The following is a 20,698-nucleotide window of genomic DNA, read 5'->3' as shown; positions in this document are numbered from 1 at the left end:
CTGCACCCTTGATGTAGCGGACACCGACTCCAGGGCAATTAACACCAGCGTCCTCCACCATAGGCATGCCTGGCTACGAATTTCGGGTTTCAAACCCGAGGTGCAGGCTTCTATTCTGAACCACCCCTTTGACCAGGAGCATCTGTTTGGCCCAAACGTTGACGTTACCCTGGAAAAAATGAAAAAGGACACTGATACGGCGAAGTCTATGGGAGCCATACAGTCGCACCCTCCCAGACGCTCCTTTCGCCGCTCTTCCTTTCGAAGCACCTCCAGAGGCTACTCCGACAGCGCCTCCACTTCCTATAAAGCCCCTACCCAATCCACCTTCACTAGGGGTTACCAGAGAGGCGGCTACAGGGGTAACAATAAAGGCAGAGGCAAAACTAACACCTCTCGCTCTACCTCCTCCCCTGCCCAATGACTTCCCTACACTCCCCCAGACCATCCCACTCCAGTCGGAGGCAGACTCCACAATTTCCTTTCTGTCTGGACTGCTATCACCTCAGACAAATGGGTAACACAAATAATTCGGTCAGGCTATTGCCTCGAACTAACATCTACCCCCCAAACATTCCACCCAAACAACGCCCAATGTCACAGGAACATTTGTCACTTCTAAAGCAGGAGGTCATCTCCCACCCACGAAAGAGCGAGCGTGATAGAACTAGTTCCTGCCCACCAACAAAATATGGGAGTTTACTCCCTATATTTTCTCATACCAAAAAGGGACGATACTCTAAGGCCCATCCTGGACCTCAGACCCCTGAATCACTATATACACTCAGACCATTTCCACATGGTCACACTCCAGCAGGTACTTCCCCTGCTCTCCCAAATCTACTTCCTTGCCACCCTAGACCTCAAGGACTCCTATTTCCACATTCCTGTTCACAAGGCTCACAGGAAATTTCTCAGATTTGTACTGGACGGTTAACACTATCAATTCAAAGTGCTCCCATTCGGAGTCACAACAGCACCACGGGTGTTTACCAAGTGCCTAGCGGTAGTGGCAGCACACCGAAGACAACACATCCACGTCTTCCCATACCTAGACGACTGGCTCATAAAAGCCAGCTCACACAACCAGTGTGTACAACACACTCACGCCACTATCCAACTACTTCACAAACTGGGCTTCACAGTAAACCATGCAAAGTCCCACCTGCAACAGTCCCACATAAAACAATACCTCGGTGCCACCATAAACACCTTAAAAGCGCTAGCCTATCCCAGTCCTGCCAGGATAGCAAGCATTCAGACCCTACGTGCCAAGTTTCAACCGGAACACTCTTGCAGCTCGAGTGTTCATGCAACTTATAGGAATGATGGCCTCTTGCATACTCATAGTACCTCACGCAAGACTCCAGATGCGTCCTCTCCAAGAGTGCTTAGCACGACAATGGAACCAGGCCCAGGGTCAATTGACAGATCTGGTGTTGGTAGACGGTCGTGCCCATCGCTCTCTGCAGTGGTGGACCACCAAAAACCTTTCCAAAGGGCGACCGTTCCTGGACCCGATTCCTCAGATAGTACTGACAACGGACGCATCGCTCTCCGGCTGGGGAGCTCACCTACTACATCACACCATGCAGGGCAGGTGGACACCTCAACAAAAGCTACTCCACATCAACCATGTGGAGTTACTAGCCATATTCTTAGCCCTAAAGGCTTTTCAAAAACATGTCTCAGGCATGACCGTCCTACTCCGCACAGACAACATGACAGCCATGTACTATATACAGAAACAAGGCGGCACACACTCTCCGCAGCTCTCTCAGCTAGCACAGAGCATATGGAGATGGGCCATACCCCAAAACCTCTTTCTCCTAGCCCAACATGTCCCAGGAGTCCAAAACACTATGACCGATCTGCTGAGCAGACAAACAGATCCACGAGTGGGAACTCCACCCACAAGTTCTTCAGCCCTACTTTCAAATGTGGGGGCATCCACAGATAGACCTCTTCGCCACCCACGAAAACGCAAAATGCCCAAACTTCGCCACCAGGTATCCACACCCATTGTCCAAAGGCAATGCGATATGGATGAACTGGTCAGGCAGATTAGCGGACGCTTTTCCGCCTCCCACTCATTCCATTAGTGGTGCGCAAACTACAGCAACACTCCCTCACTCTCATCCTAGTAGCTCCAACTTGGGCCAGACAACCGTGGTACACCACACTGCTGGAACTCTGTAGTACCACACCAAAAGCTACGCCTCTCTCCACGCCTCCTAACCCAGGACCATGGAGAGATCAGGCACCCGGACCCAGCGCAGCTCAACCTTGCGATCTGGCTCCTGAAATCCTAGAATTCGGTTATCTTAATCTTCCCTCATCATTAGAGAAGCTAGACGACCTACCACTAGAGCTTGCTACGCAGCCAAATGGAAACGTTTCTTGATCTATTGTCACAACAATAACCTCAATCCCCTAGATGTGTCCATTCAACACATCATAGGCTATTTACTTCACCTACAAAGATGCAACCTAGCCTACACGTCTATTAGACTGCACCTGGCGGCCATAGCAGCTTATCTACAAAACAGGCAACATCTATCACTCTTTAGAGTACCTGCCATAAAAGCCTTCATGGAAGGCCTCAAAAGAATAATTCCCACCAGAGTGCCACCCTCACCTGTGTGGAACCTAAACATCGTTCTCACAAGACTAATGGGGCCTCCCTTTGAACTGCTACACAAATGTGAACTTCAATTCCTAACATGGAAAACTGCTTTTCTTGTAGCCGTTACTTCCCTCAGAAGGGTCAGTGAGATACAAGCACTCACCATTCAAGAACCCTTTCTGCAAATGCACCATAACAAGGTTGTTCTCCGCACTAATCCAAAAATCCTCCCTGAAGTCATTTCTCCCGTTCACCTAAACCAATCTGTGGAACTGCCCGTATTCTTCTCGCAGCCACAAACCATTGCAGAAAGAGCTCTCCACACACTAGATGTCAAACGAGCCTTACTCATCTACATCGAGAGAACACAACCCTTTCGTAAGACCAAACAGCTGTTCGTCTCTTTCTCACCACCAGACAAAGGCAACCCCATCTCCAAATCTGGGATAGCTAGGTGGATTGTTAAATGCATACAGATTTGCTACCACAAAGCAAAACGCACGCTATCTGTTCCCCCTAAAGCCCACTCTACACGTAAGATAGGGGCTTCCATGGCATTCTTAGGGAACATCCCCTTAGATGATATCTGCAAAGCAGCTACATGGTCTACACCGCACACTTTCACTAAACACAATTGTGTAGATGTGCAAACTAAGCAACAAGCTAGTGTGGGCCAGGCTGTACTCAAAACACTATTTCAAACCACTGCAACAGATACTGGTGGTCGCTGCTAGGAGCGAGTGCTGCTATATAATCTATGCACAGTGTGTAATCTGCAGCTCATATGCCTCAAACGGCAAATACTACTTACCAGTATGCATCTGTTCTTGGCATGTAGAGCTGCAGATCTACACACACCCACCCGCCTCCCCGGCTACCTTTATCTGTTCCAGTTTATCTTATTTAGATACAGCACACATGGGCATCTTTACTGCTTATTACTACGCTCCATCATTTCCCTGCTGGCGAAAAACAATCTGAGAATGGAGCCGAAGCCCATGCGCAATACGATCCAAAGGAGGAGTCACATACCTCGTGACTTCCAAAGACTTTCCAAGAGAAAAACAACTGCAACGTCTGGGCCCAACACCAGATGGCGATCTATGCACAGTGTGTAGATCTGCAGCTCTACATGCCTAGAACAGATGCATACTGGTAAGTAGCATTTGCCTTACTTACCTTCAGTAATGCTCTTTCTGGTAGAGACTCTCTCTAATCACAGATTCCTCACAGACTCTCCCATCCTCCCCATTCTGTGAACTGCATTCATTTCATTTAAAAAGGTCCCGATTAGAGATCTGCCTGCTGGTCACTACAAATCTGAAGTTTGGATTCTGTATCTGTTAACGGTCCGAAAGCACTCCAAGTCAGCACGCATGGGTGGGGCCTATATAAGCACTGCACATCATTTTTAGAACGACTTCTGTGCAGAGCAACTTGGTGCCACATATCAGTCCGCACAGGTTCTACTCGAGATTTTCCAAATCCAGTCTGCTGCGTAGGGAAGTATTCAAAAGGTGAGGCACCTGCAGTTAGTTTGTACCAGAAAGAGAATTACCAAAGGTAAATAATGTATCCCTTTGAACATGCTCACCTCAAAGGGCGTTCCACTGCCACATTGAGTCAGGGGCATTCTAGTTATGATCCTGATCTTTCTGGGAGAAGCTCTTCCAGCATTGAAAATGTTATGGTTGCTTTGACAGTTGACCTCTTGCATCTATTTGGTTTCAGTCACAAGGTGGCACAGGCAAGCCCGTCAAAACTGGGGATGCCGTTTGAACAAGACCTGCATCGCCGATGATTCTTCTCTAAACTTGCCGATGACTGGCAACCTGAATTGCGGCATTCCATCCTGCCATCCTCCAAAGGTTGCCATGGTGGTGAATGATACATTGTTCCTCTGATGTGGTGTGTTGCACATGACCAATATGGATAATTGTGGTCTTTGATCCTCATTGGATGCCACTAATACATGAATATGCTGACGTTGTGGGCAGTTTGCCTCGTCCTGAAGGCCTTTTTGCCATCAATCAATTGCACAGGTCTCACCAACAACGAAATGACCATGTGGTACTGCAACAGAATGGTGTGGGCTCGCACTGTCAGGAAGCGCATAGGCTGTGGTGCTGTCCTATGGTGAACCAGCTCTCTTTGCCAGTGAGCCATTTGACAGACTCTCCATACAGGCAGACTCAACAGGTGTTATCTTGATTGACCACAAGTGGTATCTCCACCCAGTTAGCTCTGATTCTCTCTGCTTCTGTATATTCTGTGGAAGTTTAGCCGTGCTTTGCACAGGTCATAATCCGAGGCTAGAGTGGATTTGCAGGAGTGTTTTCCCTCCTACTTGCCTTACTCTCCAGCAGAATCTGGTGTGCCAGTAATAGGGCAGGGTGTTCACCCGAAACTTCACAGCCAGCATATTCTTGTGTGAGGATGGGCAGAGCTGGCTGAGAGGCTTTCCATCACAGCCATATTCTCAGGCAGCTAGGCTTGCTTTATCTTGTGGTGGATGGTGACGTGCATAGAACTTCTGAAGGCAAAAATATCTGCAGTGTTTGATTTTTTTTATTATTATTATTTTTTCTGTAGAGCTTGCAACGCTTAGCCTTAATCACAGTTAATGTTTATTAATCAGCCTTTTGATCTTTCTTTGTTTTGTCTGATCAGCTTTCGTTGTTTGTCACTTGTTGGTATTGTGTTTCTTGAAAGGGCTGTTGAAAATGTTTCCCACCTACACTGTATTTTGTGCTCCAAGGCAACCTTTGTTGTGGGGGCAGTGGAGCATTTAGCTTGCAGTCTGCAAGCAAGAGATAAAGCAGGCTTGCTCCAAGTCTTGAATCCGGCAGCTTAAGGGTATCCAAGAACCTGCTTTGAAACAGAGGTTCATATTAAAAAAACCTCCAGAAGGAAAATCAGTCACAAAATGCTGTAACAATGTGCACCATCATAAAGTGCGTATTTGGAAGCATGAGAGCCTGTGCATCAAAAAAAAAAGTCTGAAGACATTTTGGAGTATGTCTTGACCTTAGCACATGAAGATGAAATTGATTGTTAGAACTCAAGGCAAAAACAATTAATATTGCCCTAACACAGGCCATATTCAATAGGATTTGTTTGTGGCCACAGATGCAGCCAAATCAACCAGTCCTTCATCACATAGTCTACCACCTTCAGACAGGACTGGTGCCTAGTGTAAAGTTACATTTGAGGAAGCAATTGCACCAAAGTTATGCAGCTACTACATTCATAAATGTGTTGACCCACTTAACCGGGGATCTCTTTAGTGCACCGAATGACCCATGACACAACTCATATTCTCCTTCCAAGCCGCCAGACACAGGTGGAGGATATCATGCCAAACCACGCAAGGACTTTGTTCCATATTCTGAGCTGGATTAGAAAAATTATGTAGTAGGGTCAAACAATAAAGAACCTCTTCAGGAATTCCCTATTGGAGCTCCTCATCCAGCCGAAACTTCAGCTTACCATGCTGTAATCCAACATGTAAATTTACAACATGGTTTAAGCATGACAATAAAGTAAGAACGGCATAACTAGGTGTGGAGAAAAGAAGAAAAAGGAGGGAATAGGTGGGCATGACCATTATATGGACGTAAACCCTCACTCACCCGAGGGTGACATGCTTCATCATAGGGTTCCTCCAACACAAAGGGACCGCAAGGTACCCAATGTGGGCTACGACTTCCCAGCCGGGAAGGAGCGGGAGTGTTCTCGGATAAGCACGATATTGTAATAACCTCAAACAAGGGTTAGTGAGGGGCAGAGTGAAAAAAGAATAAAGGTACAGAAGCTAAAACGTCCTCAATAGGAATAACTAGACTTTAATTTTTACTTCCTATTGGGAAGATTAAAAATAGCAACGTGAGACGGTTATGGATTTCTACCCTGTTTAGGTCAACATGTTTATGCCCTTGGTGACAACAAATTGTTGGGGGCATTCATCAGGACCAAGTCTCTAGTCACTCTGCTTGAATAAATGTGTATAACAAAAATTATGACATATTATTTAGACAAACCATACGTTTTAGTCGTACTTCAGTTCGGAAGGTCAAAAAAAATCCTAAAACAAAAATGAAAGAGATGTAATCAAATATAACATATATGGACATCACCACCAATTGTGTATATAATACTCCACACTACTAAAATGATCAACCCTTACCTAATGATTCTGTTTATGTACTGACTCCACCTTGATCCATAGTCACGTCATATGCAGATCCTCTATTAAAATAAAATATAAGTATAAATGACTGGTAAGACATGGTAAACCATCTGCTTTCCATATTTCTTATCTTAAAGGTCAAAAGGTGTCAACAGACCTCAACAATCTCTCTTGTTTGTTCGAGCAATCTAAGTATAGAGTGCAACCTGCTCTATTCACATGGATGATTTATACTCCCAAATTTTCGATATATTATAATTCGGCATTTCTAAAATCTCCATGTCTAGTGTCAGAAAAAGCCTGTGTTGACAACTCTAATATCGATCTCATATCACCTTGCTCGATTTTAAAATTGTTTTCATAAGCCCTCGATTGATCTACATCAGGTCACAAGGGCACTGAATAAGGTACACCACTGCTTCAGAGTTACAATTAGCATGCTGAGACAAAATCCAAGGTGTTCTAAGGCCTAGATCTAATTGGGTAGCACGTGTGGTGAGATGACATACTACACAGGTGCCACATGGGAAATGGCCACGTATTGGTTCTCCTGTCCAGATTGCTCGTGGCAAATCTACGGTAGGAGACTGTTTTGGTCTAGTGTGTACTAAAATGTCACCTAGAAATCGTTGTTTGACCCCTTTGGGATCATAAAGACAATAATTAAGGATCATCCTAATTGTTTAAAACTACACACAAATTTACTCGTGTTGAGTTTAAGATCCTTGTCATTATCAGCTTTATTTATAGCTAGTGACTGCGGGCCCTTTGTTTAATTTCAGACTGTTGTCTGTAGTTACCATGACAACGTAGTAGGGCCGGAGCTAATGACGACATGCGTAATGCGTGTGGATGTTTTCTAAGCTGTCGCGCATGCGCGGAACCGTCGTGAGAACGTTGCCGGTGGAAATAAAACTTGGTTGAAGTAACGCACACATCACTCCCGACAAGAGTCAGAGCAAGTTGTGGGCTGTTCATAATGCAGGTGAGACCCTCTTTTGAATATTTTACCCTCATAGCTACTATTTTTAGGAGTCTAGACTCTTTGGGTTTTGGTAGTTAGTCTGAGCAATAGATCAATCAAGGGCTTATGTAAACCATTTTAAATTGAGCAAGATGATATGAGATAGATATTAGAGTTGTCAACACTGGCTTTTTCTGATACTAGACATGGAGATTTTAGAAATGCCGAATTATTATAATAAATCGAAAATTTGGGAGTATAAATCATCCATGTGACTAGAGCAGGTTTCACTCTATACTTGGATTGCTCGAACAAACGAGAGAGATTGTTGAGGTCTGTTGACTCCTTTTGACCTTTAAGCTAAGAAATATGGAAAGCAGATGGTTTACCATGTCTTGCCAGTCATCATTTATACATATATTTTATTTTAATAGAGGATCTGTATATGACGTGACTCTGGATCAAGGTAGTCAGTACATAAACAGAATCATTAGGTAAGGGTTGATCATTTTAGTAGTGTGGAATATTATATACACAATTGGTGGTGATGTCCATATATGTTATATTTTATTACATCTGTTTCATTTTTGTTTTAGGAATTGTTTGACCTTCCAAACTGAAGTACGACTAAAACGTATATGGTTGGTCTAAATAATAGGTCTTAATTTTTGTTATACACATTTATTCAAGCAGAGTGACTAGAGACTTGGTCCTGATGAATGCCCCGAACAATTTGTTGTCACCAAGGGCAGAAACATGTTGACCTAAACAGGGTAGAAATCCATAACCCTGTCACGTTGCGATTTTGAATCTTCCCAATAGGAAGTAAAAATTAAAGTCTAGTTATTCCTATTGAGGAAGTTTTAGCTTCTGCACGTTTATTCTTTTTGTTTTTGCACTCTGCCCCTCACTAACACTTGTTTGAGGTTATTACAATATTGTGCTTATCTGAGAACACTCCCGCTCCTTCCCGGCTGGTAAGTCGTAGCCCACATTGGGTACCTTGCGGTACCTTTGTGTTGGAGGAACCCTATGATGAAGCATGCCACCCTTGGGTGAGGGAGGAGTTACGTCCATATAATGGTCATGCCCACCTATTTCCTCCTTTTTCTTCTTTTCTCCACACCTAGTTATGCTGTCCTACACATAGTGTGAGTTACATTTGATTGGAAGAGTGTAGTTTAGCCTGAATACCCTTTGGTATTTATAGACCCTCTTTGTGGGATACAATAAAGTAAGAACAACATGATTTTCTTATTAAAATGTTGTCTAAAGCTCCTACAACAGTCCAAAATTTAACAGTGTTGAAAACAGTCCTAAAATACTTGGTAGAAAAAATGTAAAGTCACGATGCATAATTCCTACAGTCGAGCTAATGCTGTACCACAAGCTCTGCTTTATACTATCTGATTACATTCCTCCCGAGTCTATGGTCATTAATACTGTATGGAAAAAATAATTTAATCAAGGGGTCATGAATTGCCATCTCCTGATATAGAAAGTTAATGACTTTATACAGCAAGGAAAGGAGTAGTGAAAGTCGGATTTCAATCTCACAAGCACTTCAAAGCTGGTATGTCCATTTCCAGTGAGAAAAGAAAAACTTGCTCATCCAACAATTTCCTGAAAAATAATGTAAAAGAGAAGATCTAGTCACTAAGGGAAGGATTGTTAGCATGTGTTGCTATGGATAAACATGCCCTGTGTACCCCTGCCATCTAGTGTTGGGCCTGGACATTTGCAACTTGTCCTTTTGAAGAATTGTCTAGTCACAAGACTTGCTGCGACTCCTACCTTGAACCACAAAGCAACATGACAAGCGACACCATCTGTTTTTTTTCCCTTCGTTCGGGTTTGGATGTTTGAGTGGCAGCCAGAAGCAGCTTTCTTTTCACCCGATTGTTTGGGACCAGCCTTCGAGTTTGACATCCAAGCAACTTCATAAAAACAATTGCTGCTTATCCTTTGGCAGGTCGGAGGATCCGTCATTGGTGTCCATCTACCTAGTTTCAACACCCTGCATAGACGACTAGTGCGATTGACCCCTCCACCTATAACCGGTATCAAGGGGAGTTAAACACATTCAGGGCATATTCCAAAGAATTACTGTGTGGCATGTTACGTAATGCACATCCTTCCAGTTTTACTCTCGGTGCACCACCAATTACCCATGGTTGGTCCACCACTGTGTGTGCAACCACGGTTATGCTCTGAGTGCAACAAAGCTGTCTGCAACACCTGCAGAGCCTTCTGCTACAAGGAAACCTTCCAACATCAACAAGAGAGCTATTGAACACATCGTAGGGTGTAGCAATAATCCTCCCTCAAAATCCCTAATATCTTCGGGCCAGGAAATCTACGAGTTACAGAGAAGAAAGCAGGGCCATCTGGCCTCTCAGCAGCCTAGGGAAGGGCGAGAGCTCTTTCATAGAACAAGAGGCAGTCTCGTGCATAGTCATAAAGCACTCTTGGCCAAAAAACAGATCCATGCATAGAGTCCTAGTCCCGCCACAGACGCAGTAAAGTCAGTTATCTTCACCTCAATATCACCAGACCAGAGCAAATCTTCCTGAGGAAGTAGTTCATCATACCCCTAGTCGAGCCTGTAAGGTCACCAACCTTAAGGTCCAGATTTATCAGTGGACATAGATTGACCCCAGAGCCCCCCTCGAGGCCAAACAAGACTCCACCAAACCTAGCCACGCCACCTGTTATGTCCCCTTGGAACCAAGGCACTGAACACCGAACTTCAAAGCCACAGTTGATGCCAGATGTCCTGCCTAGTTTGGCCTCGAGACCGGCACTGACACAACCCTCGATGCTGAGTTCTGAAACCAACAAGGGCTCTATCCAGCTACAGCTGCCAGAGAACCTCAACTGGTGGGAAAGGTTCTTGCCATGCCTTCCGATCCTGAGCCCACACATACACCTCTCCACAACCAAAAGCAACAGAAGGTAGCCTTTCTCGGAGGAGTCATCCGTTAAGGCTTTTACACCTCCATTGTCAAAAAGAGTTAGTGACACTGCCACAAGCCTTCCACTGCCTCCCCCTACTCCTAGTCATTCCCATTCACCACTGACACCTCCATGTCTTTGCATGCCTTCACAGCTTCACCCTTCACAATCCTCTCCTGAATCTCTTTAATCCGATTCAGACCATTGTAGTCCTTATCACCCTCCTGAGTAGTACTATGAGCCCTTCGCGCAAAGAGAAGGGGATGACCCGTGGTAGGATTACAACGTGGATCCCATCGATGAACCTGACCTAGACTGTACCTCCCTAGACCCTCCACTCCGGATGACACCTCGGCTTGGCGAGCAGCATTTCATTGAATCCCTCTCAAAGATCAGTGTAGTACATCCCGATGCTTAGGCCATTGTTAAAATGTTGTCAGATGGTTATCTGCAGCCATTGAAAGCCAGGATTGTCAAACCAAGGGTAACACAAATGTAAAAACCTGCTTCGGATTTTCTGTGGTCCAGTTCCTCCCATTTCACATTGAACAAACACCATCCAAATCTGTCTGATCGCAAGCAAGACAGCAGACTTGAGGAGGATGTTGGACATTGAGGACGACATTGGAAGCGCACTGGGAAACATTGGAATCGTGGTGATTGTAGATGCTATTCGGCGACAGGACGCTGCTTGTTGCAGGAGTTTGCTGCAGGAGGACGCCACACCGCGCTTGCCTGACTGGGTCGTTTATAGCAGGCAAAGCGGGCGGGTAGAATGGGTGGCTGTAGGAAGCTGGCTCTGTTTCTCATCCAGGGGATACTCATCAATAGTCCTAATTTATGAATAATCCCCGCCCACGTGCGGGATCCCGGAGCATATAGAAAATACATATAGATATATATATGCATATGTGAAAACATATACATGCAACCTAAAATGTTTCAAACATGACAAAAATGCTGAAATTACCTAGGTTTGCATTGTAGTACCCCTAACCCATAAGGAAAAAGAGAAGCACTAAACCAATTGTCTCACAACAATGCTTTATTGCCATAAAGCAAACTTGTAATTGCAGACATTTGCCTGTAGGCTGCAGCAGAGTATCAAGAAATGAAAGAAAACTGACACCTTGCCTTTAAGGCATTAGAGTAGGGGGGCCGTGCCTTTAAGACCTGTAGGAGACCCCCTGCTCCCATAATGCACCACAGGTGACAGTTAGGTCAGTTCTTTTTGATGGTGCACATGCACCTGAGCAGATCTGCAATCAAACAATAATTTGAAAAGAATGCTCGTCCGGGGAAGTGGGTGGGTCGCTTATGACTTTGATGAGTATACCCCTAGATGAGAACTAGGATTACAGGTAAGTAACTAATCCTTCTCATCCAGGAGGTACTCATCAATAGTCATAACCTATGAATAGAGTAGCAAACCCATACCCAAAGTCTCACGGACGAGCAATAAAGCATCTAGAACATTAAGTAAAATCACATTCGAACAGCAGTTATGCAAATAAATTCCTCAAAGAGGCCTGCCCCACCTGGGCATCGGCCTGTGCGTCTGAATCTAGGCAGTAATGGCGTGTAAAGGTATGTATCAAGCGCCATGTAGCTGCTTTGCAAATTTCAGATAAAGGAACGTTGCGAAGGAGAGCTACAGTAGAAGCTTTCCCTCTGGTAGCGTGTGCTCTTGGTCTGACCTGCAGATCCTTGTGGGCTAGTTGATAAGACAAGGCTATACAGGAAACAATCCATCTAGAAATAGATCTTTTGGAAGTAGCCAGCCCGGTGTTAGTTAGACCATAATTGACAAAAAGCCTGTCAGACTTCCTAAGTGAAAGGGTTTTAGCAAGGTAAAACTTCAATACCCTCCGGAGGTCTAAAGTGCTGCAGCCCTTAGAGGCCTTCTCTGGTCACAGTGATAAATCTCCTCCCCCAGGATGAGCAAAGGGAAGCTTCAAAGGCATGCCGCCTCTGTCAGCTTCCCCAGGCCACTGCAACCCCCCACTCTGGCGGGAAGCTTGGCCGGAAACCCCAAACAAGGACAGGGGATATGCCAGCCTGCCTACCCCACCCCTCAGGTGGGGGAGGCGAGGTGAAGCACATCTCCGGGCTCTCGCCATCTTGAAGATGGGAGGCCCTACCCTATCAGGACTAGGCTACTGCCCCCCTCCCACAGGAGAGAGGCAGGATAGGGGGTGTACCCACCCCAGGACAGGGACCCATTGGTCCCTGGCCTTCACCTACCTGTAACGCCCCTAAATCTAGTATTTAGGGGCACCCTGAACCTTCCTTCTCCAGATTCGAAACTACAAGAAGAGCAAGAAGAACAAAGACCTGCCCTGCAGCTGCTAAAAAGAGGAAGACACCAACTGCTTTGGCCCCAGCCCTACCGGCCTGTCGACCCTCGAACCTGCTCCTGCTCCAGCGCGGCATCTCTCGTGGCCAGCGACCTCACCAACCCCGGAGGACCTGGCTACCTTTTGGCTCTAAGCCCCTGGGACTCCCATGAGTAGAGGCTCTACTCGAAACCTATCTTTAACCCCTGGCAGCAGCCCAGAACCGCGAACCCAGCACACTGCACCAGCCGAGCCTGGCCAGTGCCGGAGTGAACAAAGACCCTGAGGACGACCCCACGGCGACTGTGACCCCGAGTCCGGCACCCAAGGACCTCCCTCGACATTCCTGACAAAGCCTGCAGCCTCAGAACCAGGTGCCCCCCCAACCGCGATCAACTGAGGGTAAGATTTCCCGACACCTAAAGGCACCCCTGCACGCAGCGCCCCACGGCCCCCTGTGTCCAACCCCGGGGTACCTACCTATCCTCCAACTACCCAACTTACCACTTGAAGTGGTGGTGGCACCTGAAGAGTCCTCGTCCCCGAGCTTGCATTCTTCTTCCTAACCGGAGATTTCCCATTGACATCCATTGAGTGCCCGAAGGCTCAAAAGCACTCTGCACCCAGCCGCCCGAGTGGCCCTGGCCGTGAAAACTCTACTCCTTCCTACTTCCCCACTTGCCCTGAGTAAGTGACCAGGAGCCCAGCTCCCACAGCCTCATGGCTTGCCAGTCAGCAGCCACCAAACAAGGCCCCCCTATCCCTCATAGGATAACATTGGGCCTAACTCTCTCTGCACCCGGCCGCCCTAGAGCCGGTGAGGGTGAACCAACTGTACCTACCTGACCCTGGGAGACCCCTGAGTCTGTGCCCAGAACCTCAACCCTGCCAGTCGAGTACTTACCCTTAAACCGCAAACTCTATTTTCCTCATAGGGTAACATTGACTGGCTTTTTCCTGAAATTTCTTCTAAGTGTGGACTTTTCAAATCTTCAAATATTCACCAAAAATCAGCCGAGTGACAAAAACGAATTTACTCACCTGTTCCTAGGTGAACTCCCAGTGCTGGATCTTGGTGCCCAGCACTGACTCTGAAAAATCTCTACAACTGTACTTACCCTTAACTCAATTTTCTTCCATAGGAAACCATTGACTGTTTTTCTGTGAAATTTCTTCTAAGTGTCGATTTCTGCAATCTTTAAATATTCTTCAAAAATCGTATAATATCTGAAAACGTAATTGCTTACCTGTTTTGGATAAAGGTCCCAGTACTGAGTCTAGGCACTCAGTACTGGATTACAAAAGTAACGAGAATGTACTGTAACCTGCATTTTCTTCCATAGTGAATCATTGATTGTTTTCTCTGAAATATTTTCTTAGTGTCAACTTTTAAAATAGCTAAATATTAGTTAAAAATCATTACAGTACTAAAGTCGACTTTCATCACTTGATTCTGAGAACTGACCCAGGACTGAATCTAGGATCCAGTCCTGGAACTCCAAAAGTAATCTAAAAAGTAATCTGTTGCAAATAACTTGAATTTACCATTGAGCTCAGTGTATTGTTGTGTTTAAAAATAGAGTTGCCTACTGCAACCTCTTGTAACGGTTTACTAAAATCTACTGCATATTGAAAACGTATTTATATGAAACATCTATTGTTGAGAAAGTATATTTTAACTCCAAGTGTTGGTTCTAAAATAAAACAAGCATATTTTTTTTTATATATAAACCATTGGCCTAGAGTTCAATTATTTTTTTTTTTTTTTTTTTTTTTTTTTTTTGGAAACCGTTTATTGCAATCTCAAATATATACAAGTATGGGCCTACAACCTTCCGGCCGGCCGCTAAAGTGACAAAAGCAAATGACATACATACAATAAGGCACTTGGCTTTGCATAGACGATAAAGCAGGAGGTATCAACCACGTGGGCCACATAACTCTGAACCCACAATACGGTTTCGTTTTATACAACACAACAACATAAAACCACACCCGCAAGGCAACCCATGATCGAAAATGACGACATGTGCTCCTCAAGTGGGGAACCCCAACCATCCAAAGAAATCCAGAGAGGGGGGGGGAAACTGATCCGGGATTGGGAGAACAATGTGCCCAGGGCTGAGGGAGGGGGTCAACTATGGGGATGGAGCTGGTGAAGCGGGAGGCAACAACGGCGGCTCGCAAATACCCCCGCGGTAAGCGTTCCAGGGGCCCCATATCTTCACCCATGCCCCAGGCTTACCCCGCGCCACATATACCACCTTTTCTCGGAACATGCACCAATCCATATGTTCTTTCCAAGCCGACACCGCCGGGGGTCTCTGAGATCCCCACAGCTGAGCAATGTCCCGTTTAGCTATCATATATCCCAGAGTCACCCATCGTGTCTGCGGAACCGAGTAATCAGTCGGTTCCCACACATTCAGCAGGCATCTCCTCGCTTCAGGCAACAGCGCGACATGCGTAACCGCTCGCAGGACCTCATGCACACCACGCCAGAATCGCTCCACCCTCGGACATTCCCACAGAATGTGTAAAAAAGTCGCCAAAGCACCACACCCACGCTTACACAATCCATCCTCGGCATAGCCCATACGCTGAAGCCTAGGCCCCGTCATATACACCCGGTGGAGTATCTTAAGCTGGACGAAGCGAAGGCGAGCCGGGATGGCCACCTCCTTCGGAGAGGCCACCGCGGAAATCCAGTCCTCGTCGTCCAACTCCAGCCCATCGGCAACCCAAGCCTCGCGGAGGCCAGTCAGTAAGCCCGAGCGGTCATTTATCAATTTCTTATAAATGAGGGAGATCGTGCTGTCCGGAACGTGGCCATCCAGCACTCTGTCCTCCAGGGGGGAGGACTCCGGGATGGAGGCCACGTCTGGGAAGACGGAACCCAGTGCGTGACGGACCTGCAGGTAGCGAAAGTATTCACTGCCCTGCAGCTGAAACTCCGCCTGCAGCGTCTCGAATGTCTTGAATCCTCCCCTCGTCCAGAGATCTCCCACTGTACTGATGCCTATCATGTCCCACCTCTCGAAGCCCTTCGAGGTCCACAAGGAGCCAAGCCTCTCCGACGCATACAACGGTGACGCCCGGGTCAAACGGTCCTTCCATCCCATAGCTGCATTAGCCGCGTGCCATACTCGCACCATGACACGCGTGGGTCCCGTCAAGCGGGAATCGGGCACGCTGGAGTAGAGCGCTCGATTGTAGTCGCCACCGGGCAGGAGCATTTTGTCCATTTCAAATGCCGGGTTTAGGGCGGGCCCATAGAAGCCGTGATTAATTGCAGCTAATTGGGAGGCCCAGTAATACCGCTTAATATCCGGGAGGGCGATCCCTCCGTCGTACCACGGGAGCGTCAATTTTGCCAGGGCTATACGCGGCCGCCCGTCCCAAAACAGACGGCGCTGTAAGCTTTCCACCTCACGGAAGTAGCGCGCCGGGACCAAGTCCATAGTGTTCTGGAGAGCGTACAAAAAGCGCGGCAATGACATCATCTTGAACAATGCCGCCCGGCCGAGCGGCGAGAGCGGCAAGCGCCGCCAGCGCGCGACGTCCTCCTTCAAGCGCTGGAGGGGGGGAAGCAAGTTGCGCTCGTAGCGGGCCACCGGGTCCAGCGTAATATAGACCCCCAGGTATCGAAATCCCTGCGAGGCAATCTGGATCGGACAGCCCCGAGGGAGGACAGGAGCCTCCCCGGAAAGCACATAGACACAGGATTTAGCCCAGTTGATAACAAGGCCTGAATTACGGCCAAAGGAGCGCAGAACATCGACCAGGACAATCAGTGATTTGCGCGGGGAGGCTAAGTACAAAAGGATATCGTCAGCGTAGAGGGACACGCGGTCCTCATACTCGGGGGTCCAACGGAGACCTCGGATAGAAGGGTGCCACCGCAGCCACTCCGCCAGGGGTTCCAGGGCCAATGCAAAAAGGAGCGGCGACCGGGGACAACCCTGTCGCGTGCCCCGTCCCAGCACGAATGGGGCCGAGACTCGACCATTCACCACCACCTGTGCCAATGGGTCCGAGTACAACAATTTGACCCAACTGATAATTCCCGGGCCAAATCCAAATTTCGCCAACATCGCCCAGATGTAGGGCCATTCGAGCGTGTCGAACGCCATGGTGGCGTCCAGGGACGCCAAGACGGCCGGCTCCCGCACGAACGGAACACGCGCGAGCACCCTGTGCAAGCGCCGCAGATTAAGGGCCGTATTGCGATGGGGAATGAAGCCGGACTGGTCTTGGTGGACCAAATCGCCCACCACGCCGACCAGCCGGTTAGCGAGCACCTTGGCGAGGATTTTAGGCTCCGCGTTTAAGAGCGAGATAGGCCGGTAGGATGTAACCCGGTCCCGCGGTCTGCCCTCCTTGTGGATAACCACGATGGTAGCCAGACGCTGGTCCGGCGGGAGGGAGCCCCGCGAGTGAGCCGCAAGGAACATAGCGCGGAGGTGGGGTGCTAGTACGTCCGGTCGCAATTTATACAACTCGATAGGAATGCCGTTCGGGCCCATGGCCTTGCCAGAAGCGACCGAGCGGATGGCGAGGGCAATTTCGTCCGAGGTGGGGGCGGCATCCATCAACTCCCTGTCCTCCATTGAGAGGGAGGGCAGCGCGATGTCACGCAGCAGGGCATGGGAATCCTCCTCCGGGCAGGGAGAAACCGGGGAATATACCTCGCGGAAATAATCCGCGAAGCAAGAGACAATGCCTTCCGGCTCAGTGACACGTACACCATCCATTCTTTCAATCAGCGGGACCACACGACTAGCTCTCTCCTTCTTATCCAACCACGCAATCAACTTACCAGCCTTATCGCCCACATCATACAATCGCCCCTGTTGCTCTCTGCTGAGGCCCCTGGCCGCCTCTAGAGTTCAATTATTGAGTGTGTGAAACCATCTGCTGACTGAGTGTGTACAACAAATGCCTTAGACTGTCCTCTGCTACTGCCTTACTGCTCGACCAAGCTACCACTTCAGAGAGTAAGGTTATACCTAACTTTAACCTCTGTCAAACCCTGGGGGACTGTGGACTCTGTACACCCTGTACCTATTAAGGAACAGTATATACAGAGCCACTTTCTCACAGCGCCTCCCCCGCGGCTCCTGCAGAGCCTATGCAGTTGCTGTCGGCCTTTCCCGGGTCCGTCGGCAACTCTGGGTCAGCTGCAGGAAGTAATTTGTCAGCCATGGCTCGCCTCTTTGGGCCGTCGGGCCCTACCGGTATGCCTTCGGTTCCCATGGGCCCGATTGGGGGTCCTCGCCCTTTACTGTCGGCGGCTCTGGCATCGCTGTCGGCGCCGCAGGGCCCCCTTGGATCCCAGCGTGGAGCTCGGTCGACGCCGGTTGACCTTGTGACACTTCCACCGATGTCGAACCCACCGGCACTACCTCAGACGTCGCCCGTGCTACTGGACGATGTTGGCCCCGGTTTCAGCCCTGATGTGGACACGGCACTGGAACAGCGTCATTCGATTCCGATGGGACCTTTCTATCCCTATGTCCAGCCTCCTTATTTTTGGCCTGTTCATCAGCCTTTGGAGGAATAGGAGGACTGGGAGGGGTCTGTGGACCCTCTCACGGCACAATTTGAGTTTGACACGGACTGGGCAGAGGAACTGGGGGATGCCAATGGTCTTGATACCTTTGCATGCTAACTCATCCTACCGTGGCTACGGAGGAGGGTGCAAGTTATGCAGTGGAGTTGCGTAGGGTGGCCGAGGCCCTCCACCTCGAGCACACTTTTACTAAGCACTATTTCCTGGACAGCCAAGTCCAGAGGTACAGCTTCCTTGGCCGTTATGTTCTCCGGGACTTTCTGGTTTGATCTTGGTTTGCAGACCCACCACCGGGGTTGGTGTTGCTGGGGTATCTATACCGAGGTAAGGAATCTATCACGAACGTGTTTCTTTCAAATGCACAAGTTACTTACCTGCGGTAACAATATATCTGTAAGAAACATTAGTTAGTGATAGATTCCTTACCGCCCCACCCATCCTCTCCGTTCTGTGAACTGATATCTAGGGTTAAGGTCGCCCTTTCAGGGCCCCAGTTTCAATGTACCAGTGGTCAGTATCTTGCATGGCACTGCGTTCCTGACGCGGAAAGTCGTGTACAGAACTGAAGTCCGTGCGGGAGTGCGACGTCGAAGTAACTCCCGCGACGTCATTTCGGCGACCACGACGCCAACGACAGACTCGGAGCCGCTTGACACCACCTTCCGATGCGCAGGGGTACTGCTGACGAAAACTTTCCGGATCCAGTCTGACGCCTGGGGGTAATTCTAAGGTAAGGAATCTATCACTAACTAAACTAATCTTTCTTACAGATATATTGTTACCGAAGGTAAGTAACTTGTGCTACTAAGTCCCCTAGCTGACATCTGAGGGATTTCAGCTAGGAGATTCGTACACACATTCTGTAAAAACTCTTGTTTTTTTAATACCTTTACTTTGTTAATTTACAAACTAAGGTTATTTATTGTTTATGTATGTCAACCGTGAGCAACCACGGTTTGAATATGCTTTTCACCTTGCGGTCAGCTGTTTAGTTGAACGTTCAGTAATACTCTGGACCCTTTGAATTTTCATTGATTTATAATCTGACGTAACTAATCAAAATGATCATTTACATCAAAGTTGACTTTTTAATTGAAATACAGATGAAGCAGGGACTAAAATCACAGGACTCAGCTTGGGGCCCGTTCCAGCCTCATTGGAAACCTTGGTCATCATAACCACTTTTCCAACTGATTAAACTTTGCTGTTTTCCCGCCTTCCACTCAGATTTAACCAGTTATTTGGCACGCGCAATATAATCTCTAGATAAGTAAATATATGAAGCCCAGAATAGAAGCAGCTACATGCTTTTAAAATGCATATCCAGCTTTCCAACACTAGGTTATAAAAAGTGTCAAGTTATCATCCTTACTTGATAGCGCAAATAGCATTCTATCCCTTCTCGAAGGAAAAAGTGGATGGCACAGAGTTCATGGGTGAGTGACTGCAGAGCAGTAGATTTCATTTACACTGAAGTGGAAAGCGACCAGGAAGATGATTGTGTTCCTTGTTCTCTATCTATACTGACAATCCAATGCTGAAGTGCCCTTGTTACACTAATGTTCACTGAAATCTAGTATAAAATATTCAGTTTCATCTTCTAAATATCTTGTTTCTTGCTCTATGATTAGATTGCTCGTGATTTCAACCCGAATTGGATGAGTGCAGTTGAGATTCTTGATGATGACAATTTTCTGGGAGCTGAGAATGCCTTTAACCTCTTCGTTTGTCAGAAGGACAGGTGAGTCTGGAAGACGATAGAAAAGGAAAATAGTGTATTGAATGGACAGGAACTCATCGCTTCTTGGGGTGGAATAGATACATTTCTCCTCATGGAGGCAACAGGAAGTTTTGGGAGTTCATAGGCAATTGGTTTGATTGGAAAATTGAGTGGTAGTGAATAACTGTGGCGGGAGAGGGGGTTCAAGACCGTGTGGGTGCAAACTTGACTCGAAGGAATAGGGGCAGTGATTTATTCAAGTGCTGTTACCATCAATGAAGAAGAAAATACCTTTACCGTTGACCGAAACCCCTTCGTCGACGGCAAACATTAATA

General features: G+C 47.5%; 1 protein-coding gene across 1 annotated transcript in view; it reads left to right on the top strand.

Moving 5' to 3' along the window:
• DDB1 (damage specific DNA binding protein 1) overlaps positions 1-20,698 on the top strand; it is a 990,203-nt gene that overhangs the window by 853,220 nt on the left and 116,285 nt on the right. Inside the window, exon 23 of the mRNA XM_085648506.1 lies at positions 20,274-20,383. Coding sequence (XP_085504632.1) covers positions 20,274-20,383 — 110 coding nt within the window. The remainder of the gene's footprint in view (positions 1-20,273; positions 20,384-20,698) is intronic.

This window comes from Triturus cristatus, chromosome 3_2, assembly GCF_964204655.1.
Source record: "Triturus cristatus chromosome 3_2, aTriCri1.1, whole genome shotgun sequence".
Taxonomy (NCBI): domain Eukaryota; kingdom Metazoa; phylum Chordata; class Amphibia; order Caudata; family Salamandridae; genus Triturus; species Triturus cristatus.
Note: the sequence above shows the minus strand (reverse complement) of the source record. Positions and strands in the feature narration are given on the sequence as shown.